General features: G+C 38.0%; 2 protein-coding genes across 2 annotated transcripts; both read left to right on the forward strand.

The window, feature by feature from the left end:
- Positions 1 to 975: 975 nt before the first annotated feature.
- LOC141249547 (uncharacterized) lies at positions 976 to 11,116 on the forward strand. The gene is given in 35 exon segments (XM_073669669.1): positions 976 to 1,308; positions 1,400 to 1,578; positions 1,743 to 1,782; positions 2,220 to 2,376; positions 2,667 to 2,781; positions 2,862 to 2,942; positions 3,038 to 3,062; positions 3,209 to 3,265; positions 3,380 to 3,445; positions 4,605 to 4,679; positions 5,184 to 5,291; positions 5,410 to 5,442; positions 5,444 to 5,545; positions 5,632 to 5,738; positions 5,825 to 5,918; positions 6,083 to 6,250; positions 6,326 to 6,466; positions 6,548 to 6,643; positions 6,645 to 6,752; positions 6,828 to 6,926; positions 7,009 to 7,161; positions 7,245 to 7,627; positions 7,700 to 7,853; positions 7,855 to 7,881; positions 7,956 to 8,024; positions 8,026 to 8,098; positions 8,101 to 8,279; positions 8,720 to 9,380; positions 9,383 to 9,475; positions 9,944 to 10,048; positions 10,051 to 10,064; positions 10,151 to 10,396; positions 10,522 to 10,920; positions 10,922 to 10,943; positions 11,019 to 11,116. Coding segments are annotated over 35 exon segments (4,860 nt in total).
- Positions 11,117 to 15,804: 4,688 nt separating this feature from the next.
- LOC141249548 (uncharacterized) lies at positions 15,805 to 19,325 on the forward strand. Its single transcript, XM_073669670.1, is given in 6 exon segments — positions 15,805 to 15,863; positions 16,184 to 16,253; positions 16,432 to 16,918; positions 16,921 to 17,648; positions 18,121 to 18,669; positions 19,029 to 19,325. Coding segments are annotated over 6 exon segments (2,190 nt in total).
- Positions 19,326 to 27,296: the final 7,971 nt, after the last annotated feature.

Genomic DNA, 27,296 nt, shown 5'->3' on the forward strand with positions numbered 1-27,296 from the left:
ACAAAAACCCTAAAACAATTAAATCCACTACTGTGCACTTCAGACTGGCCCCCCTCCCTTGTTTTTTAGGTCAAAAACGTCCAAATTTGGGGGAAGAAAAAAGCCTACGACTACTTTTTTATTTTCTTTTTTGTAATTTATATATCAGAATTTGTGCTGGAACTGTTGTTTGAAAATCCATCGTAAGCGGTGACGCCAGAAAATCTTGTACCTCGCTATGACCCAACAACTCTATAAATGCTATTTTATCATTCGAATTTATGCTAATTTCATTCTCTTCATGCTCCTCTCTCACTCAGCTTTCAATCTACGAAAAGTTGTTCTTCAATCTCTTCCTTTCTGCCGGCTCATCACTGCTGTATGAAAAGTTTCGCACCGCTGCATTTAATGTTTTACCCGCGACGTGGTTTGTGTAAAAGCTGATTCAACTTTAGGACTCGCCTGGGTTTTGATTGGTGAGTTTCACTTGCTTAATTGGTTTCATCATGTTTTTCTTGGAAGCGATCAAGCGAAGATTACTCTATTTTCTGTATTTATATTTTCTGGCTAATCAAATGGGAACAATGGAACTTTTGTGTCACTGGTGAAGTTGTATCTTCCGTAGCGAAAATGGAAATTAGGACTAAGTCATTATCCGTGTTAATCTAAGTCAACCTTCCTTTAATTTCCGCAACTAGAAAATTGCATTACGACAATCTCCGTGTAATTTGTGTGTGGTTTTTAGCTTCATTTCGTGTGTGTTTCATATCCCTATAACAAATGCTTGCAGGTTCTCTAACTCTCCATCTATAAGAAATCAACCAGGTTAATCATACTCCATAGTATCTAAATGTAATGGACCTGCGGTGATTATTGATGATGCTGTTTTTGGCCTTGATATCCCTTGTGCTAATATAAACACCTGATTCAATGTTGATGTGCAGTTGGTGAAGTATTATCCAGAGAAGATAAGGATTTGATTTGATCTGATCAGCGATGGCTTTTGAGCCATTGGAATGGTATTGCCGGCCAGTGGCAAATGGTGTGTGGGCAAAGCTAGTTGAAAATGCATTGGGTGGTTACACGCCATGTGCAGTTGACTCCATTGTTATCTGTATTTCTCATTTGGCTCTCATCGGTCTCAGCCTTTACCGTATATGGCTGATGAAGAAGAATTTCAAGGCCCCAAGATTCTGCTTAAGGTCAAAGTATTACAACTATGTGCTGGCTTTATTGGCTGGATACTCAGCAGCTGAACCTTTGTTCAGACTTGTCATGGGTATCTCATTGTTTAACCTTGATGGCCAAGGTGGTCTGGCTCCATACGAGGTTTGTTTTTGACAGATTCCAGTTTATTCAAGCTCTCTGTTTTGTAAGAAAGATTCATTGAATCTTTTTTTTTGTTTTTTTTTGTTTCCAGGTGGTTTCCCTGATTATTGAGGCTCTAGCTTGGTGTTCAATGCTGCTGATGACCGTGGTGGAGACTAAAGTCTATGTTAGGGATTTTAGATGGTTTGTCAGGTTTGGAGTGTTATATGCGTTGGTAGGTGATGCTGTTGCCCTCAACCTCGTGCTTTCAGTCAGGGAGTTCTATGACAGGTATCTTTTCTTTTCTTTATGTGAAAAACTATGTTCAATGTGATTTCTCCATTTTGTTCATGCCTATTATTATGAGCATTTCCACAAGACTGTCAAGAAGGTATAATCATTAGCATTCTTCTATTTATATAGCTTTTACTAATGTAGTACTGCTGTCCTTGCAGTTTTGTGCTACACCTATACATCAGTGAGGTGGTTATCCAGGTCTGTTCTGCCATCTTTGAGTTTATCATGTATAACTTTATATATAGGGCATGCGGTTAACTTTTTCTTGCATTTATGGTTGATGCTCAGCAAACAAGTCAGTTAAGCTGCTTAACGTAAAAAAGCTCTGAACATGTTCTTATTGAGTGCGTAGTGTGAGACTATGAAAAATGCAATTGACATTTAAATGGTACATAAGCTCCATGTAAATGGATTGTTCTCACATAAACATAAACACCTTCAACCAAAAACACTTAGAATTGAATACAATGCATTTTTGGTGCCTTGGTCTGCAGTGACTAGTTTTTTGTGAGATTAGCAATTTGTATTCAGATTTCTAGTTTCATCAATATGACGCTACTGCTGACACCATAATTTTGGTATTAAATAACTTCAATACACAGCACTAAGTCTGCATTTTTTCCCTTCTGTTTTAGGGTTTATTTGGAGTACTACTGTTTGTCTACATTCCAAATTTGGATCCTTATCCAGGCTATACTCCACTGAGGGATGATGTAGTTGAGAACACTGACTATGAAGAACTTCCAGGGACAGAGCAAATTTGTCCCGAAAGGCATGTAAACATATTTTCTAGTAAGTATTCTGTTTTCTACGATACTGTTGTGCTATCTGAGATTTTCTACTTCATTATATTCAAATTGCTCAGAGTTCTACATGAAAAGGCAATCACTCTCATAGGCTGTCTGTTGTTATACATTTATAAAAAATGAAAACATTTCTGTTAGACTCGTAATTAGAAGAATGTATATTCTAGGTTTATTCAAATGGATAGTAGATACTGTAGATTTATAAGGAGTGTTTATTTGATGAATTTGTCCTTCCATATCTTATCTGATTCTATTATGCTCTTGTATCTTGGTCAGAAATCTTTTTCACATGGATGAACCCCCTGATGGAGCTAGGATATAAGAGACCACTGACAGAGAAAGATATTTGGAAGTTAGATACCTGGGAACGGACTGAAACTTTGTACAGCAAGTATGTACTTGTTCTATCTTGTGTGCGTAAACACTGCCTATCTGTCATCATTGTTAATTGACTGTAATGCCCCTTTGTAGTTTTCAGAGGTGTTGGGTGGATGAATCAAGGAAACAAAGGCCATGGCTACTAAGGGCATTGAATAGTAGCCTTGGAGGAAGGTATTAATGTGATCTCATCTCTCAAAGTTTATCTCAGTATGAGGTTGTTAGTTGGCAGTCTAATTGAACTCAATCTTTATCTTCATCTTTGCTAGGTTTTGGTTGGGAGGCTTCTGGAAGGTTAGAAAGTTGAATTATTATTTTTTTCTGGTTTATGAGACTAATATTCTAGATAATTTCCTTCTATGCACTTGTTTTTCTCTTTTAGCTTATTAGTTTATGCTATTTGTGAACTTTCTAATATATTTTCTGTTTCTGTAATTTAGATTGGCAATGATCTTTCACAATTTGTGGGGCCACTGCTACTCAACAGTCTTCTTAAGGTCTGGTGCTACATTGAAATAATCCTTTCTATTGCTTCTTCCTATTCTTAACATCTCATTATTTATTTCTGCTTTGTAACTTCTGTCTTATGTTGTCTGTTGATCTATGTGCAGTCCATGCAACGTGGGGACCCGACATGGATTGGTTATGTGTATGCATTTTCAATATTCCTTGGAGTGGTACGTATCTAAGTCAATGGCTATTATATTTCTTTGATCTGCTTGCATTATTTATACCACCTTTCACAGCTTTAATGTGATGAGACTCGATTCCTCGAGTCTCGATAGATAGGATTGATCTTTTGATTTGAGATCGAACAACGTATTGATCTTTTGATTTGAGATCCAACAACCTATAATCTTTTAATTAGAGATTAAACTACCAAGGTAGAACCTTTATTGATTGATAATGCTTAATGAAATTACAGAGAATCGATAACTATATACAGGCTAATTCTCCTAACAAGATAGATTCTACTAACTATAAAATATTAATTAAAGTAAAGATAGATTTCCTACTAACTAATAAAGATAGATTTTCTAATAACTAATATATTAAATAAGATATATATTCTACTAGGATCAGGATCGTATCATAATGCGTCTCAGAGGCTACTGATTTCTAGAGCTTTAACAGTGTATTTTTATCTGCTACCGGAAACTTTTATTATTTGACTATTCTTTTTATATCAGTACAACAACTGAATTTTGAATGGTTTGAATAATATCTACAAAAGAACTTAAAACTCCTATCTCTTCTATCATTTATTTTTAGTAGGAATCTACAATATGGACGCTAACAAATCTTACATTTAGGGGAGGCTAACACATTATCTTCGAGCAATTTAGGAGTATGATATGTCTTCATTTGAAGCATAAATATCAAAAATTCATTATCCCTTACCTGTTAGATTTAGTTGCTAGGTAAATACTCCATCAAATTTAGATTGACAATGTCTCAATCATGTTGTTCTCCTTTAAAAAATAAATAATCAAGTTGTTCATTCTTTTTTCCCTTCTTTAGATGCAATTTTATGTTCTTTTACAACAGATATTGATTAACATGATGTCTTCAATTCTTTTCGGGGTATTTGGCAGTTGCGTAACTTTATAGAATTTTTTGTTTACTTCCATTCACGTACATGTATATCCATGGATATACTGTAGGTTGATATTTTTGCATATCTTGCCTCTAAATTCCTGGAGTTCTGACATGATGAATCATGTGGAGAAAACTAATCTTCATCGTATGGTTTACTTGTAATTCTACTGAAGTTGTGGAGGCATTTGAACTTCTAATTTATGTGGATTATTAACTTTAAATTTTCACCTTGTCCAGTCTCTAGGGGTGTTATTCGAGGCCCAATACTTCCAGAATGTCATGCGTGTTGGTTTCCGCCTGAGATCAACTTTGGTAAACTTATTTCTGACAGTGCTTCTTTGCTTTTCATCTATTTAATAATGCATCAGGAAATGGCTTTGCTGCGTGCTTGACATTTTCTTTATTGATTACTTCAGTATGGATTAATTGTATAGCTATTCCCTTAATTCTTGAATGTATTTCAATAAACTGCTGGAAAAATTAGAAATTTAATTTCGTCTTCACTGTCAAGACACCAGTACTATTACATGTCTCTCATAAGGATGAAAATTTATGATTCCTATCTGGTCATTCTGGAATGTCTATAAAATGCCTCCATAAAAATATAGCTATAAATCTTCTAACTTAATTAGCCAATTTAGAGGGATAAGTATTTATTGGTTTTACAGATTAGGCTTTTGACCTCATTTTGGACTCCACAATTATGGAAAATTAATACTGCATATTTGGTTGTATAATATATGCAGTTCTGATCTTTGTTTAGATGGAAACGGATCTTAAGAACTTAATGATACAATGGTCTGGCTCATCATGCAGATTGCTGCCGTATTTCGCAAATCTTTACGGCTGACCCATGAAAGTCGTAGAAAATTTGCTTCTGGCAAAATAACCAACCTGATGACAACTGACGCTGAAGCACTACAGGCATGTATCTTTATTTATGATAACCATCATCCTGTTAACTAGATAGAGATATTTGATCTGTAATCAGTCATAATTACCTTGCATAGATGTTAATGATGTGGTTTGTTCTTGTTTACAGCAAATATGCCAATCACTTCACACTCTATGGTCTGGCTCCATTCCGTATCGTTGTTGCTATGTTTCTCCTTTACAGGGAGTTGGGGGTTGCCTCAATCGTCGGTGCTGTCTTGTTGGTTTTCTTGTTCCCTGTGCAGGTAAAAACAAAAGAATTCTAATTATTAAGGTAGTGGTGCTGCGAAGAATACTAGATAATAGTGTTGTACTGTTATTTCTGGAACAGACATTAATTATTAGCAAAATGCAAAAGCTGTCTAAGGAGGGTTTGCAGCGCACTGACAAGAGAATTGGCCTCATGAATGAAATTTTGGCTGCCATGGATACAGTCAAGTAAGATCCTTTAATATCTGTCTCTGTACCCTTTCATTTTTGGACTGATCAATGCTGAATTTAGCTTCTTTGCTGATAATATCCAGATGCTATGCATGGGAGAGTAGTTTCCAGTCGAAGGTTCAAAGTGCCCGGTCTGAAGAATTGTCCTGGTTCCGCAAGGCTCAACTACTAGGAGCGGTATGGAAAATCATTTTCTACATGCAAAAATATTTTTGTGCAGATTTCATTCTTCAATCATGGATCAATGCATGTATTTTTTTATTGTTTCTACCTTACATGTGTGTATGTATTTATGATCCTCATGCTGACTGGTATTTCACTGTTATGTTTTGATTCTGCAGCTGAATAGTTTTATACTGAGCAGCATACCGGTTTTGGTAACGGTGGTTTCGTTTGGGATGTTCTCGTTGCTTGGGGGAGATTTGACACCTGCAAGGGCATTTACTTCACTCTCTCTATTCGCTGTTCTTCGCTTTCCACTTTTTATGCTTCCCAACATCATAACTCAGGTGCACTCAAATTTCTCCTCTTTTCCCTCATTTTCTCATTCAGTATAAGTATATGACTTTGTTTACATAATGCAGGTTGTGAATGCAAATGTTTCTCTCACACGACTGGAAGAACTCTTACTGGCTGAAGAAAGACTTCTTTTACCAAACCCCCCTGTCCAACCAGGTCTGCCGGCCGTATCAATAAGAAACGGAAACTTTGCATGGGAATCTAAGGTTTCAGTCCCTTATCCTTTTAAATTCTTACTCTACAAATTTCTCGGTTTCACTAAAACTTGATTTCATGTATGTTTGCAGCAAGAGAAACCCACGCTGTGTGATGTGAATTTGGACGTACCAATTGGAAGTTTGGTTGCGATTGTAGGCAGTACAGGAGAAGGGAAGACGTCACTCAATATCTGCAATGCTTGGAGAACTCCCTGCTACATCATCAGATACAAGTGTTGTCATTAGAGGATCTGTAGCATATGTTCCTCAAGTTTCCTGGATTTTTAATGCTACTGTAAGCTGCACATCTCTGCATAAACCATAACAACATATAGATCAACTCATGTATTAACCATTGTTGCTTTTGCAGGTACGTGATAATATATTGTTTGGATCCAACTTTGATCCAGCAAGATATGACAGGTCAATACATGTAACGGCCCTGCAGCATGATCTTGAAGTACTCCCTGTAAGTCATACTCTGCTATATGATTGATGCTTTGTCAACCCTCAGTTGTTGCTTAACCGGTGGAAATTAACTTTTCTTGTAGGGCGGTGATCTCACTGAGATAGGTGAACGAGGAGTGAATATTAGTGGCGGGCAAAAGCAAAGAGTCTCCATGGCTAGAGCTGTATATTCCAATTCAGATGTATACATTTTTGATGACCCTTTGAGTGCTTTAGATGCTCACGTGGGAAGACAGGTAAGCACCAAATGTTGCATGACCTACTTTATTGTCTAATTCATGTGAAATGTTTCTCTTGCTCAGTTATTGCTTTGTTTCAGGTGTTTGAGAAATGTATCAAGGAGGAATTAAGAGGCAAGACCAGGGTCTTAGTCACGAACCAGCTCCATTTTCTTTCACAGGTTGATAGGATCATTTTGGTACATGATGGCATGATCAAGGAAGAGGGCACTTTTGAAGAGCTTTCAAACAACGGCCCAATGTTTCAGAATTTAATGGAAAATGCTGGAAAAATGGAAGAATACACCGAGGAGAATGAACAGCCTGTCAATAATGATCAAACAGCATTAGAACCTATTGCCAATGGAACAGTAGATGATGCATCTAAAGGTCCTAAAAACGCACAGAAACCGAAAGGAAAATCCGTACTCGTAAAGCAAGAAGAACGAGAAACTGGAGTTGTCAGTTGGAGTGTTTTAGTGAGGTATTTAGCATGGATTACTCATTTTTCATATTATTATGGAAACCGATTATTTGTATTTTCTGGCACGAACAGGTACAAGAATGCCCTTGGAGGGTGGTGGGTAGTTATGATACTTCTTTCGTGCTACATCTTAACTGAAACTTTGAGGATTTCAAGTAGTACGTGGTTGAGCTACTGGACAGATCAAAGTGGTCCCAAGCAATACGGATCAGGCTTCTACAACTTAAATTTATGCACTTCTCTCATTTGGACAGGTAATCTTCATCTTTAATCTTTTTATAGGGTATGTTTGTTACACTCTTAAACCTAACATTTCTAATCAATGCAGGTTCTTGTGGCCTTGACGAATTCATACTGGTTTATCACTTCAAGTCTTTATGCAGCAAAAAGGCTCCATGGATGCTATGCTTAACTCCATTTTAAGAGCTCCAATGGTGTTCTTTTATACTAATCCGCTTGGACGCATCATCAATCGTTTGCCAAGGATCTGGGTGACATTGATAGAAGCGTTGCAATATTCGTTAACATGTTCATCGGTCAAGTGTCGCAACTCCTTTCAACTTTCGTACTGATTGGCATTGTCAGCACAATGTCCTTGTGGGCCATATTGCCTCTTCTTGTCTTGTTTTACGCCGCCTATCTCTACTATCAAGTACGAACTTACCCCACAACTCACTTAACTTTTTCTGTCATATTTTGGTTGTTTTCAGTTTGGTCCGGGTAAAACCGAATACAAAAATAAAATCAGATGACCTTGAATTGAAGGGAAACTTGATTTCCTTGGTGCTGAAAGGATGAAAGAAAACTGCAATTCTGTGATAGACTGACATTATTGTTATTTTTAACAATCGGGTGTCTTTTTAGAACTATTTTATTTTGTATGAGGTAAAGCTTTGAATGTCGAACTTCTTAGTCGATATTTGGTAACTTAGTAGTGAGATATGTCATGTTTGAAATTATATTAGATCTAAGTCAAACAAAACATAGCTTTAATTGATTTTTTAATTCTGTTTTTAACCAAACGAATATAGTTTGCATCGGTTTTCGGTTCGGTTTTGAACCAATGCTGACCCATAGTTTAACTTGCAACAGAGCACTGCACGTGAGGTGAAGCGTTTGGACTCGGTTAGCCGATCTCCAGTATACGCCCAATTCGGAGAAGCACTAAACGGTCTATCCACAATCCGTGCGTACAAAGCATACGACCGAATGGCCAATGTCAACGGCAACTCAATGGACAACAACCTCCGGTTCACACTGGTGAACATGAGCGGCAACCGTTGGCTCGCCATTCGCTTAGAAACACTCGGCGGCCTCATGATATGGTTCACTGCAACATTCGCTGTTATGCAGAACGGACAGGCAGAAAATCAAGCCGCGTTCGCTTCAACAATGGGTCTTCTTCTTAGCTACGCTCTTAACATCACCGGCCTATTAACCGGTGTGCTAAGACTCGCTAGCCTTGCAGAAAATAGTTTAAACTCTGTTGAAAGGATTGGTACGTATATAGATCTACCTTCTGAAGCACCGGAAGTGATTGAAAGTAATAGGCCGCCTCCTGCTTGGCCTTCATCTGGCTCTATTAAGTTTCAGGAAGTTGTTCTGAGGTATAGACCTGAGCTTCCGGCTGTTCTTCATGGTGTGTCGTTTAATGTGTCGCCGAGTGATAAGATTGGGATAGTTGGGCGTACCGGTGCAGGGAAATCTAGCATGCTTAATGCATTGTTTAGGATTGTTGAGTTGGAGAAAGGAAGGATCTTATTGATGACTATGATATTGCCAAGTTTGGGCTCACGGATCTTCGTAAGGTTCTCGGTATTATTCCTCAAGCTCCAGTTTTGTTCTCAGGTAACCCAATTTTCATTTATTGTAGTATTCAACACTATATTACCTTCTCTCTATGAAGGTTGTCACTCTTATCACATACTCCCTCCGTCACACAATATGAGGGACAAATGGATTTTTTTGAGAGAATTAAGAAAAGAGTGATTTTGATAATTGAAGAGGAGAGAAAGTAAAAGTTGAAGTAATGGAAGGAGAGAGATAGAGAGAAGAAGGAAAAATAATTATTAAAGGAGAGAGGAAAGTGAAATGTGTATTGGGAGAAGATAAAGAAGAGGTAAAAAAAAATCCTAAAATGTGTAATGGGAAGAACACCCAAATGGAAAATGTCTCTTATATTATGGGAGGGAGGCAGTATACATCATTCAAATTGTACTGGAATTTCATTGTATTGACTTTTTTTCTATTTGTTCAATTGGGAGTACACATCATTCAAATTGTACCATTTTTTTATAATGGTGATGTGTTGTGCAGGAACCGTGAGGTTTAATCTGGATCCATTTAATGAACACAACGATGCTGACCTTTGGGAAGCACTAGAGAGGGCACATCTAAAGGATGCCATAAGGAGGAATCCATTTGTCTAGACGCTGAGGTAATGATTATTTGTGTTTATTATTTTAAGCCTTTTAAATTGTATTCATCCATCTTAATCTTATTTAATTTAACATGACATTCCAGGTATCAGAGGCTGGGGAGAACTTCAGCGTCGGACAGAGACAGCTACTAAGTCTTTCAAGGGCGTTACTCAGAAGATCGAAAATTCTTGTCCTGGACGAAGCCACGGCAGCTGTTGATGTCAGAACTGATGCTCTTATTCAGAAGACCATTAGAGAAGAATTCAAGTCATGCACCATGCTCATCATCGCACATCGTCTCAACACTATCATTGACTGCGACCGTATCCTCCTTCTAGACTCTGGCCGGGTATCCTATTCTTCTTTCCAATTAAAATTATTATGTTTTATTGTTTGAAAACGGTCACGTAACTTAAATGGTACATTCATTATGAATATATAGAGCTAAGTAAATTTTTGATTGTATGAATATAGGTAGTGGAGTATGATACCCCAGAAAGACTTCTACTGAAGGAAGAAAGCGCATTCTCTAAGATGGTCCAAAGCACGGGGGCTGCAAACGCTCAGTATCTTCGCACTTTAGCGCTTGAAGGAAGAGAAAACAAGATTGCAGAAGCGAGAAGCGAGCGTGATGGGCAAAGGTGGTGGTTAGCTTCGGCCCGCTGGGCTGCCGCGGCCCAGTTTGCTCTCGCTGTCAGCCTGACGTCATCACAGAATGATCTCCAGCATTTGGAGATTGAGGATGACAACAACATACTCAAGAAAACAAAAGACGCAGTTGTAACGCTGCAAGGGGTTTTGGAAGGAAAACACAACGAAGATATAAATGAAAGCCTTGAACAGTACAATGTGTCTGGAGATAGATGGTGGTCCATCGCTCTACAAAGTAGTAGAAGGTACTGATTGGTTCTATCTTTCATTAATTTGACTAGTTTGTATAATAGCTAACTCTTTTTTATGTTTTTGTTCAGGTCTTGCAACAATGAGCAAGTTGGCGAGGAATAGGCTTCAGCAACCGGACTACGATTTCGAAGATAAGCCTGTTGATTGGGATCATGTTGAAATGTAGAGATTAATCAACTTATTTTAGGCTTGTTACTGCTGATAACGGGATATTATATCACCGTATTAGGATGCTTAATCACGTTTGTGGAAGTATGATGTACTGATTATTCAGCGATGTTGATGATGAAGATTTTTTGTGCTTACCCTAACTTTTAGTGTCTTGTGTTCTACAAGATTTATTTATTGCCTTGTCAAATTCACACACCTTCTCAATTGCATGGTTTTGGATGTTCTTGTAGAGCACAACAAACCACAATATTGTCTTTCGTCAAGTATGATTTTTTTACACGTGCAAATCCCAGATGAAGATAAGAATTACAACTACTCAAACGTTGTTTTAGTCTAAAACAAAGTAGATTGGACACAAAGAAAGGAATGAATTTTGGAACTTCTGCTAGATTATCTCATGAAATATGGAAGTGTATTGTTCAATCCAATTGGAAAGTAGAGGAGCTAAATGTGTAACCTCTTTGGTCAAACAGTTGACTGATTTAACCCGACAATAAACTCACAATAAGCCTATCTATGATCCGTTCGTTTCGATTGAAATCGATGTTGAAGTTGTTGATTAATACTAATATTTTGGATTTCAAACATGAGAGTGTGTCCGAAGTTTTTTCTATAGTGTTGATGAGTGATGATAGGTGTTGAAATATCCCTTCATTTCGACATCTCAAAATCGTGAGGAGGGTCACGGTTCCAATGTATTGATAGATTATTAAAAATATATTTTCTCTTTACCCTCATTTTCAACTTTTTTTTCAATTTTTACCTTAATCACTGCTTGGTACCTGATTTTATGGATTTTTATTGTTCACATCCTTCAATTTAGGTGTACAGTGTCTCATATTCATTTCCTACTTCTCGTTTTCCTTCTCACTCATTCTCTATCTCACATCCTTTCTAATTTGGGTGTTTACTCTTCAATGTGGATTACTTTCTCCATTGTTATATCATCCTCTGTGTTCTTTTTCACATATGACCTTTGATTAACTGCTCTAAAAAGAAGGGAAAAAAACAAATCAATTACCAGTTCAAACATTTGAATCAGAGGGCAATGTATAAAAAAATTGATCCTCCATCATCAAAGAACCGTTTACCCTAAACCGCAAAGAATCCTTTTATTTATAAGAATTTGCAGAGATATGCAATTCTTTTATTCAAATGAACCCATTTGATTTGAGCTTTCTGCCTTGATCCGTTCTTTGATTGTTGTTGATGGAAGAGAGAGTGTCATCTGCAAAGGAGAAGTTGGGGGTTGAAGACGAGGTTTTTTGGTGAATTGAGTAGTGACTACTGTTTTTTCTGGTACTGGTGATAATGCTTGTTTGCCCGATCGTTTGATAGGTAGACAAACACGACTATGCAAAACAGAGTTCTATAAACTCTAAAACATATTCAACTAAACAACCCAAGAGTAGTCTAGCGGAAGTACCGGTCAAATCCACAAGAGGTATAAGTACTTGATAATTATAATCAATGTCAATCCCACGGTAACCAATTACCAGAATGCGAGCCTTGTCAGGACAAACACTCAAGTGACACAATATAGCAAAGGGACCACAATCAATCAACAAATAAAGGAATAAAGGGAAACGAAGGTAAAAGGGAAAGAACAAAGTAATGCAAAAAATCAATAGACCAAGCGCTTAACCAGATTAATCCGTTTCCAACAGACAAGTTGATCATAGAATTCATCCAATACCAAATATTGAAATCGAGTTCCTACTCCTATACGAAATTAACTAGCATATCTGACCGAGAGTTTACTAGTCTTGTCCTAATCAGTTAACCAAGAACGACCGCTAATGGTTCAAACCAAAGGAGGCATAAAATGCGAAGAGCACGGGGATACAAAAAATAGATAGCGCTGCTATCCTATATTTCAATTCTCTAAACTCATAGTCTTAACTCAACCTGAATCAGGCAGAATGCTTGCTTCAAAGAAATAGATTACGACGACCGCCAATAATCTACCATAGTCCTATGAATAACTAATCCAATCCTAGGTGATCAATATAGAATCCAATTAATAATTCAATCAACAATTCAGATCAAGATGAAAAGAACACATCGATAATATAACATGTAAGGAATAGAAAATCTCACAACATAATCAAAATTGGAAACTTCATAATTTGTCTAAGCTTGAAAGTTTATCCATATTCATCTTGCACAACAATAAAGAAATCTCCAAATTCTCCCGAAGGGAGAAAGGCAAAGGGAAAAAGAGAGAGAAGTGAGAAGAAACCTTAATAATATTCTCATAGACACTAACCCTAATAACACAACTAGAGCAAAATACTAAAGTCTTCCGGACCCAAACTTGCAAAGTAAACACCGGTCTAACAAGGAAGAGATCACCAACCACAAAGAAATTCTCAGCCGAACTAACAAGCAAATCGGCAGGTGCCGCCGAGGCAATTCAGCATCTGCGACGTTGTAGAAAAAACACAATAACTTTGACTCTGAATTTCGATTACGCTAATCTTTTCAGGGTAGAAACTAGACTTCAAGAGCTAACTACTCAACTTAGAATCACTTTTTTAGACATCGAAGCTGAGACAAATAGTCATTTTAATCCAATACAGTGTTACACAACTCGCATGACTCAGTCTTCTACTCTTCGTCTTCGTCCTTCGGTCTTGATCTTCTCTTTAGCTCTTCTAAGTCTTCAAAGCTTGAAAGTCTTCTAACCTTCTTAATCACGTGATATTGCACATTCCATATAGAACCATCAATGTATCTACATATGCACTAATATAATTATATATACCAAAATACCGTCTAATTCTTGTGCCATAGACGCGTCGTAGACGTGTCTATCACTGAGTACTCTTTTTTTAAAATGAAGTGGGTACTTATTCTTCATCAATCAAGAGGAAGACAATAGATTGGGCCTTAAAAATATTAATTATAGAAATGGTACTGGGTTTTAAAAAAATTGGACGGTAAGTACAATTGGCAAAAATTAGTTAAAGAAATTGTAGCCTCAAAGAATAAAATTAATGAAAAGGTTAATTAAAAAAGAGTTAACATCATAAAAATAAGAAGGTATTAAGGTGATTTAACAAATTTCATTTTACAATTTGACACCCTACACCAAACATTGTTTTTTTTTCAAAAACAATACTGTTATTTAACATTCAGCAACTACTTTCAACATTAATTTTAATTTTAATACAAATTAACAAAACGGACCCCTAATATAATTTGATATGTTTTGACCCGAAATGGTCCGAGCCCCAATTACTGTATACTATTACAAATTAAAATAAGGTACTCCCTCCGTTCCCTTATAAAAGTACTATTTTAAAAAGTAAGATTATTTATAATTTATGATTCTTGTCTTGATTACTTTCAATGTATTAAGAATAATATAGTCATGTGTGGTCTAATTTTATTCTGTCTTAATAAAAACTTTAACAATATTAAAATTTTATAATTTTTAAAGTTATATTATTAGAGATATTAACGAAATAAAACGACGAAGGTGTAAAATTAAAATGAGATTGCTATCTAAGGACGGACGGAGTAATATAGTGGAGTAACACTGATAGCAGGTAATACTTTGGATTCTGGAGTGCATAGCGTATGGAATAGAGTATTGAAAACAGCAGCGTTTTGGTTACGATGAACAAAACTAATGAGTAAATGCAGAGTCGTGTAACGGTAATTCCCAGGAAGGAGACATGAGTATACTTGAAGGCAATGACCCCACATGCCTAATTATGACTTTGACAGGCTTTTTTCTCCTAAATTAATTTCCTTTTTATGTTCTTGCTAATTCCCTTTTCAGAGCTCTTACCATCATTCATCAATACGCATGTCTTCGGGTTTATACCACCACCAGGCCCCCTCCGGTATTCATCTCCTTTCTTTTTCCCACTCCGACATCACAATATTCATTTCTTAATGGTATACGGAGTATAAAACTATACTAATTGTGCATTGTGAGCCCAAAATGGCGTACTTTAATGGTGGGGATTTTAAGTAATGATGAGGTTTTGGTCCCTCTCCCATGTGCCTATATGAGGTGGATTTTTGGAATCTTCTGTCATCGTTCTTAAGAGGGCAAATCGTAATAGTAAGTTTTTTTGGGTCTGTGTGTTGCTTGGCGCACTGCAATGCAACAAACAAGTTCAACTGCTGTGTTGTTTCGGGGTGTTTTTTAGTGTTAATTTTTTGTTCTCATTCAGTTTTTTCAAAGGGAATATTTCTGGGAGAGTTGACCTAATTTCTCCAGCTCCAATTTCTTCTTTCTTCTCGGGCTTGCTGCTTTCTTTTCTATTTCCCGGGGTTAGGTTTATAGTTGCTTGTTGGAGTTGGTTTCTGGTGAAACCTTTGAAAAGGACTGAATTGTTTCATCTTCTTCCTCGCTGTAGACTTTTCTCTAGTATAAAGCTCCTATATTGTGAGATTGGAAACAGTTTTTGGGGTGAATCTAGTGCTTCTTTGAGATGGTTTTCAGTTGAGCATTGCAAGAAGGTATCGCATTCGATGGGTAATCCATGCTTCTGAGGAGTTGGATTTGGTCAATTTGGGTATTCTCTTGAGTGTGATTGTAGTCTGAGCTCAATTTCAGTTGAGCGAGGTGACTGTTGCTTGTAATTAGGGTTTGAAAGGGGCTACTCCCAGTTTTCTGTGTCTGGTACAATTCTGCTGCCTCCATTGTTGAAATTGTGTTGAGATATGGCTTGCATGAAGTTGGGATCCAAATCAGATGCCTTTCAGAGAAAAGGGCAAGCTTGGTATGTTGCTATCTTAAATCTTATCTTTAACCCTTTTCTGGCTGTCTGCTGTTTCCCTCTATTTTCATTTCTCTTTCATATTTACTTGTGTGATCTCAAAAGGTCAAGAAATGTAGATATATACTTGGTTGAACAGATTCCCTAGGATTTTATTTTGTTGCATATAAGGTTCCCTGCCTTAATCTGAGAATTTGTACATGCTCAGAGTTCTTAAGATTTTGCATCTATAGTAACAGGATGTTAGCAAGACTTCGTTGCATTAACATAACTGCATTTGGAGAGTATATATGTTTGAATCTATCTGTACCTTGTTTTTTCAGGTTCTGTGCAACTGGCCTTCCAAGTGACATTGTTGTCGAGGTTGGAGAGATGTCCTTTCACCTCCACAAGGTAACTGTTTTTCTATATATCGTTTTTACACTTCTTCATTTGTATGATACAAATTCACTCTTTTTATTAGAGGTAGAATTTGAATCAGATACTCTCTAGATGATTGCTTTAACTGAGTCAATAATGCTCTGTTTTACTTGCACATGACAAACTTTGAACACCGTTTCATTCCTTGCAGTTCCCTCTGCTATCACGAAGTGGTGTAATGGAGAGACTAATCGCCGAAGCATCAGAAAACGACGAAGACGACGGCTGTACAATAAGAATTGTCGATCTCCCAGGAGGCGCCAAAGCATTCGAACTCGTTGCAAAATTCTGCTACGGCGTGAAGCTCGAACTGACATCTTCCAACGTCGTCCATCTACGTTGCGCCGCCGAGCACCTCGAAATGACTGAGGACTACGGCGAAGGGAATCTTATCACGCAAGCCGAAATGTTTCTGAATCAAATCGTTCTTAGAAGCTGGAAAGATTCCATTAGAGCCCTCCAAACCTGTGATGAGATTCTACCTTATGCTGACGACCTCGAAATCACAAAGAGATGTATTGAATCAATGGCGGCTAAAGCCAGCACTGACCCGAATCTGTTTGGTTGGCCCGTTATGGAGCGCATGCAAAGCCCCGGCGGTAGTGTGTTGTGGAATGGTATAAGTACCGGCGCTAAACCAAAAACACCACTTCGGACTGGTGGTATGATGACGCCTCCAATTTGAGTTTACATTTGTACCAAAGGTTGATATCGGCCATGGAATCTTCCGGGATCCGACCCGAAATAATATCCGGGTCGGTTTCTTTTTACGCGAAAAAGTATATTCCGGGGCTTAACCGGAGGCACGATGGCGGCGATTCCACTAGAATGGCGTCATCATCCTCGGGCAATATACCTAGCGAAGAAGAACAAAAACATTTGATTGAAGTTATTGACAAGCTAATACCGATTCAAAAGGGTCTTGTGTCAACTAAGTTTCTTTTCGGTCTTCTGAAAACATCAATGATTCTTCACGTGGGGCCGAGTTGTATAGCGAATCTTGAAAGGAGGATAGGGATGCAACTTGATGAAGCTTCATTGGATGATCTTTTGATGCCTAATTTCACGTATTCGATGGAGACTTTGTACAATGTGGAGTGTGTGCAGAGGATTCTTGAGCACTTCTTGGCGATGGATCAGGCGACAGGTGGCGCTTCCCCGAGCTCGATTGATGATGCTCAGCTTATGGGGTCGCCTTCTTTGATGCCAATTACGATGGTTGCGAAGCTGATTGATGGGTATTTGGCTGAGGTGGCTCCTGATGTTAATTTGAAACTTCCCAAGTTTCAGGCCGTTGCTGAGGCTGTCCCTGAATATGCCAGGCCGTTGGATGACGGTCTTTACCGTGCAATTGACATTTATCTAAAGGTACTAATGCTTTCATTTCACACTATAAATAAAGAACATTTGCATAGACAGTATCAGTTTGTAGGTAACTTGTAATAACATACTCCCTATGTTTCATAATATAATTTGTTTCAAACAAACACCTCTTAATTCACAAATAAATCATGACTTTTAATCCACTTATTTCCTCTTTTAACTTAATTATCAATTGATTATAAGTTACCAAGTTTTTTAGGAACCAAAAAGGGGTAATTTAGTCTTATTTTTACAACCTTGATTTTTTATTAGATGGCACTTATTCTTACATGGAGGGAGCATTGTCCATCTAGCCTTCTAGCTTGCGTTCAAGTTACATTGTCCATTTCGACATTTTAGACAAATATAGACAAGAATACCCTTTTTTTATTTTCTCGCATTGTGCATGTAATTCTGTTGAAGTGGCATTTTAGTCCAAAATATTATTTATTAATGTTGTTGACTGAATTGGGTGCAGTCTCATCCATGGTTAACCGAAACAGAGAGAGAACAGCTGTGCAGACTAATGGATTGCCAGAAGCTATCATTAGAGGCATGCACACACGCTGCACAGAACGAGAGATTGCCACTACGAGTGATAGTCCAAGTCCTCTTCTTCGAGCAGCTTCAGCTCAGAAACTCCATTGCCGGCTGTTTTCTGGTCTCCGAGAATCTGGAGGGCGGCGGTGGTGGGTCCAGGCAGCTAAGGAGCGGCCCCACCGAGGGAGGAGGAGGAGGAGGGTGGGCCACAGCTGTTAGGGAGAATCAAGTACTGAAAGTGGGAATGGACAACATGAGGTTGAGGGTCTCAGAGCTGGAGAAGGAATGCTGCAATATGAAGCAAGAGATAGAGAAGCTGGGGAAGGGGAAGGGAGGATCGCATAGTAATTCGGTGTGGGGAAATGTGTCTAAGAAGTTTGGGAATAAGTTGAAGTCGCAGATGTGCAGCGCCCAAGAAGGTTCCGTCAGTAACCAGAACAAGAGTGTTGCTGGGAGGGCTCAAAGGGAGAAGAAGATCAAGAAGAAGGTATGAGAGGACTTCAGCTATGTGATTTGATTCATTCATTTGTGGGTTGTCTCTGTCAGTGGGTTTTGTGTATCTTTCTTCTGTAACTGTGGTTTTAAAGACAATAGCCACTTTGACATTGCTTGTTAACCTTTTTTTAGTCATTTGCTAGATGTAAAATGAAAATGTTGCTGACACTGAAAAAGGTGCTTTGTCCAGTTATCATAAAATACTATGCTCTAGTGGAATGTTTTGCATTACTGGAAACTATTTACAAGATTCCAGCAATCTAATGCCAACCATATCAATGTAGTTTTATGCTAACGATGAAATGTGATACTCTATCCTGTTCATAATATCAATGTTTCGAAATTGGAAAGGAGGGATTTAAAGGAATTAAATCAGGTGAGAACGCTCTAGTAAATGAGAATGGACAACAAATTCCCATAGTTCATCTTCCCGGATCCAACGTTCTCATGCACATGAAAAGAAAAAAAGTCACTACCTGCTCTCATGCGCTCTCCTGCCCAACTGAACCTCACACTTGTCAATTAAAAGCACGAAAAATTGGAGCCAAACTGTCACATCCAAATCAATTCACCTACTATCTGTTTCAAAACAGAGACATGAAACGCAAAGCTAAAAAATGCAAAGGCAAAATAGAAGCCGAATCTTAGGTTTTTAAACTTCATCAAGTCGAATTCAAGTAATAGATAGTAGTTGAATATGGTTAAAAGAGGAAAAGGTATGCATAGAAGCTTTTCTCTTCGGTTTTAAAGGATAATCAAATCTAGATTTTCAGTTCTTCCATTTCCGCTTCGATTTTAAGCTTTAGATGAAGTTACATGCCCTAATTTGAAGACTTCTATGAATTTCCATGTTGTATTTGGAATTTTGATATTTGCGCTTCCATTTTGGAAGACTTTGCTGAAGTGCGGGAGAGAAAGAGAACAAAAGAGTAAGAAGCGTAATGATCAATATGAAAACAAATCCTAGAAATAAAGTATGTGAAAGCCGAGCCCGAAACTAACAAAGCTAATTAATTATTGTGTAGAAAATGTGATGCTTAGGGGGGAGAAAAAACTCTCCCTTTAAATAAGAAAACAAAATCCTAGAAATAAAGTATGTGAAAGCCCAACCCGAAACTATACAAAATCTAGGTAAAGAGCCCAATTAATCCCACGAAACTAGGGCTTCTCGCGGCGCAGGATTTAGCAAAGGCGGGGGCGCGTCTCTGTCAGCGCGGTCGCGCCGCCCACTAGTGACTAGGGCGCAGGCGCGTCTTGTGTGGTGCGGTCACGCCCCTGAGCGATTGGCCTTTCTTGGTCGCGTGTCCTAGGACGCGGTCGCGTCCAGGGCAATTTGCCCCTTTTGCTTCTCTTCTTGTCCCGTGCTTGCTCCTCGCCTTCCGTGTCTTCTCCCTTGTGCACGTAATCCTCGTATTTAGCCACTTGACTCCACTAAGTCAGGATTACGGCAATATGCTCCATTTGTGGCCTATTTTGCCTGTAGTTGATGCTAATTTCCACTCTTTATGATGTACAAGATGCCGCCAATCAGTTGTCAATAACTTCTTTTCATCCATATCAAAACTCTGTTTATATAGATCCATTAATTTGAAAGTTCGGCTTCAACATCGATTTCTTTGTCCATCGAGATTGTACATATTTATCAGGCAATGTATGCACATCAAAACTTCTAAGAAGCAAAAACATGTGGCTGCATGGAAGACTGATTCAAGTAAACTTATTGAAAGAGCAGATTATTTCTTCATCTTTTTTAGATGCTACACAAAATAAGTTTTCCAATCAATACCTCGAATGTGATAGATATGGAGATCCCCTTCTTTCACCAAGTCAGAGACTACATGGAGTAGAGAGGAGCAGATTTCATCTTGCAAGTCATAAAACAGAAATAGTGAAGACTGATGTACAATACTTCTCTATTAAAAATGGACTTTCGAAAGAGAGTTGATAAGTTGAAGATTCATAAACAAGTTTCAGTTTGTTGTGCTTTTGTGAGTCGATTGCATTCTCAAATTGCATCATAAACACAACAAGGCAAGATGTTAATCATATGAATTTAGTGAAAACGTTGTCTAGGCTCTCTAAACTCGACGTTGTCCTAAGAAACCCACCCATATGAGTGTCTTTAAAAAAATTAAGAATCCATAAATGACGAAGATCAAACATTATTTACATCTAGTTGTTTGAATGGAGTTCAAAATAAGATATAATACAACTGCATGAATGCTCAAAATCATCTTGTGTGATATCAGGACTCCAAAATTATTGCATTGAATATCTACCTAAACTCATCAATTTTAGATGAATGTAGCTTCACTTTAATCGGGATCTTGAACATAATGTGCCACATGCAAAAACAGTGGACAACAGATAAGAAAACAGTTTCAACAACAGCCTTAACTCCATCATCTTGATCAGTTAAGAGCACATATGGTTCATGACCCATTACCTTACTAAAGTTGTTAAACAACCTAATATAAGAAGCAATATCATCATGCAATAATAAACCAAACTCTTGTTATTATCAATCCCAGTAAAAGGTACAAAGACCATATCATACCTACAAAAAATACGAATAATCATTAATAAAAAGTACTAATATGCATAAGTGTGCATTGTGTCATATTATAGTATGCATCGAAGAAAGCACAAGAGTGCATAATATAGTTGATCAGATGCATAATATAATAAGCATATGTGCAACAACTGTGTATACTATAATACCACTTGAAATAAATGTGCATGACATAACTCAAGTATTTAGTTTTATATAACTAAGTATGTATTGTAGGAAGGAACTTACATGTTGGTGTTATAGGTTGCATCAACTAAACAACATCACCAAAGAAGGAATAGTTTTTTAAAAGCAATTGGATCACACCTGAAAAAACAAGTAATCTGATTCTCATCATTGATATCATACTCAAAGTAGAATGGATCACAAATTTCCTTTTTTGTGCCTCAAGTTGTCAATCATCATTTGACTATCATAGCCACTCATGTGTAATTTCATTTCCCTTTTGAAGTTTTTGAAATCAAGTGATGAAGCCCCAACATTAGAGTGAGCAAAATTCTTATACATCTTATAAGATGTCGAAGGACAAATGTTCGACTTCAAGCAATTAAGAATAAAGTCTTGATGAAAGGATGTCAGATTTCTATTGTATGTCATAAACTGGACATGTGGTTTGTCTAGCAACATATGATTGTGGCGCTCTTCAAATATTTAACTCCATAACCAGATATTCCATCACGACTCAACCCCATTTTGGCAATGCAACCACATCTATACGATTTTTTCTTATGCTTAGTTGAACTATCAACATCGAAAACATAACCAACGTCTTGTTGTCCTTTCTTGTTGCGTAATATATAGAGTCAAACAACAGTTTTTCTACCATCCTTGGATAATGTTTTTTTGTTCTTACGTACATTAAATATAGCTTGCCCTGCATTATGGTAAAACAAGTAACCATCTTTAATTGTCCTAAACAATTGACCAATGAATGACTTCAAATCATTTTTCATATTAGGAATGTATAATTTCGAATTTCCAGGAGAGATGACAATAGTTCAGTTCTCATCAACAACTTCTTTTGTTGCATAAAAGAATAATCTTATTATACATATGGTTAGGCACATTATAACAAATACTGTGCAGAATTCGAGACTACAGTGTGCATATTACAATGCATAAGTGTGCATTATAACATGTTCATGTTAAGAGTGCTAATAAAACTGCATAAGAGGGGTATCATAAGTGTGAAACATATACTCCGTAAGTGTGCATTACTATGGTTTGGATGCATATAGCACTAGTGGAGTGTGTATTATCAATTATTGTGGTGTGTTTAACAACAGTTTTAGAGATAAATGTGTTTCGTGAATGAATATAGTGAATCGCACTTTTCTACTAAGACAAAAACACAACAAATTAATGAAATGAAAACCTGCAACCGTTAGAAAAAATCCAAATAGAGGTGAGTTCATAGAAAAGCTAAATCGATGCATAGAACAAACAACAACAACCCATTGAAATCAGCAATGCAACACAAGAGGAGAAGAGGAAGAGAAAAATAACGAATAAATTAGGTTGAAAACAAAGAAGATTTGCGAAGAAGGAGAGAAACACCAAGAAGAAGAAGAGATATGCGAAAAGGGGAAAAACGTGAAGAGATGAAAGATGAAGGAAAACTAGAAAGGAGATACATGCGCAGTGCATGAGGGGGAATGCGGTATTATTAAATAAATATTAGTCAAAGATATCTTTCCCTAGTCAAAGATATAGTTTCATTTATTAGATTAGTCAAAGATATCTTTTTCTAGTCAAAGATATCGTTTCCTTATTCTCAGGATTAGATTACGGTCAGTTATGGCAAATCCTTTGTATATATACATTTCATTCCTTCAACAATAATAATCAATCAAGTCTTAATTCTCTTATATGGTATTAGAGCTTTAACATCGGTCCATCTTATTCCCTTCATCAATGGCGGCCGAGGCTCAACACACCTGGACGCCGCAGAAAAATCAAACCAACTGGACTGGGAATCAGCCTGGGCGTTCACAATCTGGACAAAGACATCAAAATGGGTACAAAGGAAAATGTCAATCGTGCAAGGAAATTGGACATCTCATGCCTCAGTGTCCCATTTTCTGACGAGACCATTCGACAATACAACCGCCAATCATCTCTTCCGCCTCGCAGCAACATGGTCTGCATGCCAATTCCATGAGTTCGCGTCAGCAGAGTTCCAACATTCTGGTGGATTCGGGAGCAACCCATCACGTTACATCAGACCTGAACAATTTGGCGTTCTATCAACCTTATACCGGACCGGATTCACTCTTCATGGGCAACGGTACATGTTTGAGCATTAAGCATCCCGATACTCTTAAAATTCATGATATTTCATTGCCTAATACCCTTCATGTTCCACATATTAAACATAATGTACTGTCTGTTTCAAAACTCACAAAACAAACCAATTCTGCCCTGACCTTTTTCCCTGATTCTTTTGTGATACTGATCTACAAACAAGCAAAATAAAGCTTAGAGGACCATGTGTCAATGATATTTATGTGTGGCATGTTGTCTCACCATCGGTCAACCATCTCCACCTCAATAAAACCAAAGCCTGGCACCACAAACTTGGCCACCCATCAACCTCAATTTTTCAATTTCTTAAAAACTTTTCATTTACTAATGTTAAGTTTCATCAGTCTGACTGTTCGTCTTGTCAGACTAGCAAGAGTCATAGACTTCGTTTTAAGGAATCCTCCCTTGTTTCTTCTTACCCTTTACAAATTATATTCACTAATGTTTGGACCTCTCATGTGTTATCTTCTGATGGATTAAAGTATTATTGTCTATTTGTTGATCACTTTACCAAATACATTTAGCTTTATCCACTGAAACACAAATCCGATGTCAAACTTATTTTTCCAAAATTCAAAAGGCTGGTGGAAGGCTTCTTTTCCCACAAAATAAAAATCCTTTACAGTGATAATGGTGGTGAGTACATAAGGCTTTGCACTTTATTAAACGACCAGGGTATTAGCCATTTTACAACCCCACCACATACACCCGAGCATAACGGCATATCCGAAAGAAGAAATCGCCATGCTGTTGAAACTGGTTTAGGCCTGCTAACTCATGCGGGTATTCCACTCCATTATTGGCCCCTAGATATGCTACCGTTGCTTACCTAATAAATCGCTTTCCCACTCTTGTTCTAAACTACGAATCACCAAACACAAAGCTCATCAAGATACAACCGGAATATCATAACTTTAAGAGTTTTGGATGTTTATGCTTTCCCTGATTAAAACCATATGCTAACCACAAACTTGATCTGAGGTCTATTGAGTGTATTTTTGTAGGATACGCGGCTTACCGACATGCATACAATTGTCTTGATCCAAAGACGGGGCACATCTACACCTCGCGGCATGTCAAATTCAATGAGTCCGTATATCCTTTCAAAAATTCTGTTTCAGCAGAAATGTAAACACAAAATCTGCCAGCTCAAGAATCCAGGAGGGTGACAATCACTATACCTATGTTCAGTCCACCAACCCGGGCCCGCCAAGGAGCAGCTCAACCCACTGGGTTGCTCACTCACACTTCAAAGCCGCCCACTCTAGTCCCTCTACTTCTCTTGAGAGTGCTATTGTTCCGCCTCCCACAACAACATCTCCACCGGCCCACCAAACACAAACTCATCCCAATAACCCCTTACCAGCTTAGCCCATTGCTCCAATACAATCACAAACCCAATCCGTTGCGAATACACAGCACTAGCCGCCCGGAATTGTAACTTGTAGCAAGAACAACATCCCAAAACCTGGCACCAAGCTAAGTCTCCATATTCACAAATCCCAAGCCGAACCACGCACAATAACGCAAGCCCTCCGAGATTTAGAATGGAGATCCACTTTGAACAATGAGGACGAGGCCTTGTGTGGGAATGGAACCTAGGAACTAGTTCCTGCTGATTCATCACAGAACCTTGTGGGCTGCAAATGGATTTTTTAGATCAAACGCAAGCAAGACATGTCAGTTGATCGGTTCAAGGCACGTCTCCTCGCAAAGGGATTTCACCAACGCTCCGGATGGGACTACCACTAGACATTCATCCCCGTTGTAAAGCCGGTAACGGTCCGTGTAATTTTGACCATCGCAACTCACAACCACTGGCCTCTTCGACAACTCGACATCAACAATGCATTTCTCCAAGGCAAACTTGATGACAAGGTGTTCATGGTTCAGCCGCCGGGCTTTGTCAGTAAAGCCTACCCCGATCACGTGTGCAAATTAAAAAAGGCAATATACGGCCTTAAGCAGGATCCGAGGGTGTGGTATATAGAACTCCGAAGCTTCCTCGTTTCCATGGGATTTCGCAATTCCGTGGCAGACACTTCATTATTCATCTTTCAACGAGGTGATCTCACTCTCTATATCCTGGTATACGTTGATGATATAATTGTTACATGGAGTAGCACCACGGATGTAATCGAAGTCATATCAAAACTGGCCGCATTTTTTTCTCTAAAGGACATGGGTGGCCTCTCTTATTTCCTTGGAGTTGAGGTGCAAGCTACTCAAGATGGTGTTTGCATTAATCAGCGGCAATATGTACTGGACTTACTCCAAAATGCGAGGATGGATACAAAACCATCAGCTACACATATGTCGCCGGCTACACTGCTGCAACAACACAAAGGAAATCCGCTGTCGTCTCCAACTCACTACAGGGCACTCGTCGGAAGCCTACAATACCTAAGCTTCACAAGACCAGATGTCGCATTTGCTACAAACAAGTCGAGTCAATATATGCAAGCACGTACCGACAAACACTGGGGAGCTCTGAAACGCATATTACGCTACTTAGCTAGGACATTTGACCGTGAAATCCATATCTTTTGCGTCTTCACCATTGGACTTCCATGCCTACTCCGACGCTGATCACGGGGGTGACAAGGACTCCTACACTTCAACAACTGGTTATATCTTGTACCTTGGTAGCACACCGATCTCTTGTTCTCGTATGCAGAAGTCAGTAGCAAGGTCGTCAACCGAGGCCGAACACAAGGCTCTAGTTGAAACTGCGGCTGAAGTTACATGGACAACCTCACTTCTTGTTGAGATCGGGCACGTCTATGACACCAAACCAGTCATTTATTGTGATAATTTGGGTGCGATCATCCTAAGTGCTAATCCCGTATTCCACTCGCGTATGAAGCACATCGCCATTGCGTATCATTTTGTTCGTGAGCAGGTCCAAAATGGAGCCCTATGTGTCTCGTAAATTTCAACGGAGGACCAACTTGTCGACATTCTGACCAAAGCTATGCACATCCCACGGTTTCTTCATCTATCTAACAAGTTAAACTTATCTGTCGGATCGTTTAGCTTGCGAGGGTGTATTAATAAATAAAGATTAGTCAAAGATATCTCTCCCTAGTCAAAGATATCATTTCCTTTATTAGATTAGTCAAAAATATCTTTCCCTAGTCAAATATATCGTTTTCTTATTCTCGGGATTAGATTATGGTCAGTTATGGCAAATCCTTTGTATATATATTCCCTTCCTTCAGCAATAATAATCAATCAAGTCTTAATTCTCTTATATGTGGATCGTATGATGAAAGTTGATCCAACGACCTGTGTTCTTTCTCTATCCTCAAAAGAATTAGTATTCTCACGGGATCCTTTTTCTATTTTAAAAGGTTTTTCTATTGTTTGTTCATGGACACATAATATGCTATCAAAATGGGGGGAAAACTTTCATTAAATTTTAAGGGGTGAATTAACAAACCCTTCACAATAAAAAAATATAATTTTAATGATTAGTATTTTACATTTAACTATGTTATAGACGAGGTGGGTTCCGGTGTGAAGTGCCCTTATGGTGTAAAATGTGAAGAATGTTGAGCCATTAGATTAGAAAATGGAGGGCTGAGATTAAAAGATGATTTTTTAATGAATCCACGCGGTGTTATTTTTGTAATTAATGGTGAACTTTTTTTCTTTTTCTTTTTTTACGTTTTCTGGGTAATTTTTTTATTCCCTTAGAACTGAACGATTGCGTGTTATATGTGAATATTAGCGTGTTATAT

Source organism: Phyllobates terribilis, unplaced genomic scaffold (genome assembly GCF_046119375.1).
Source record: "Phyllobates terribilis strain yellow unplaced genomic scaffold, ASM4611937v1 Scaffold_4750__1_contigs__length_57583, whole genome shotgun sequence".
Lineage (NCBI taxonomy): Eukaryota > Metazoa > Chordata > Amphibia > Anura > Dendrobatidae > Phyllobates > Phyllobates terribilis.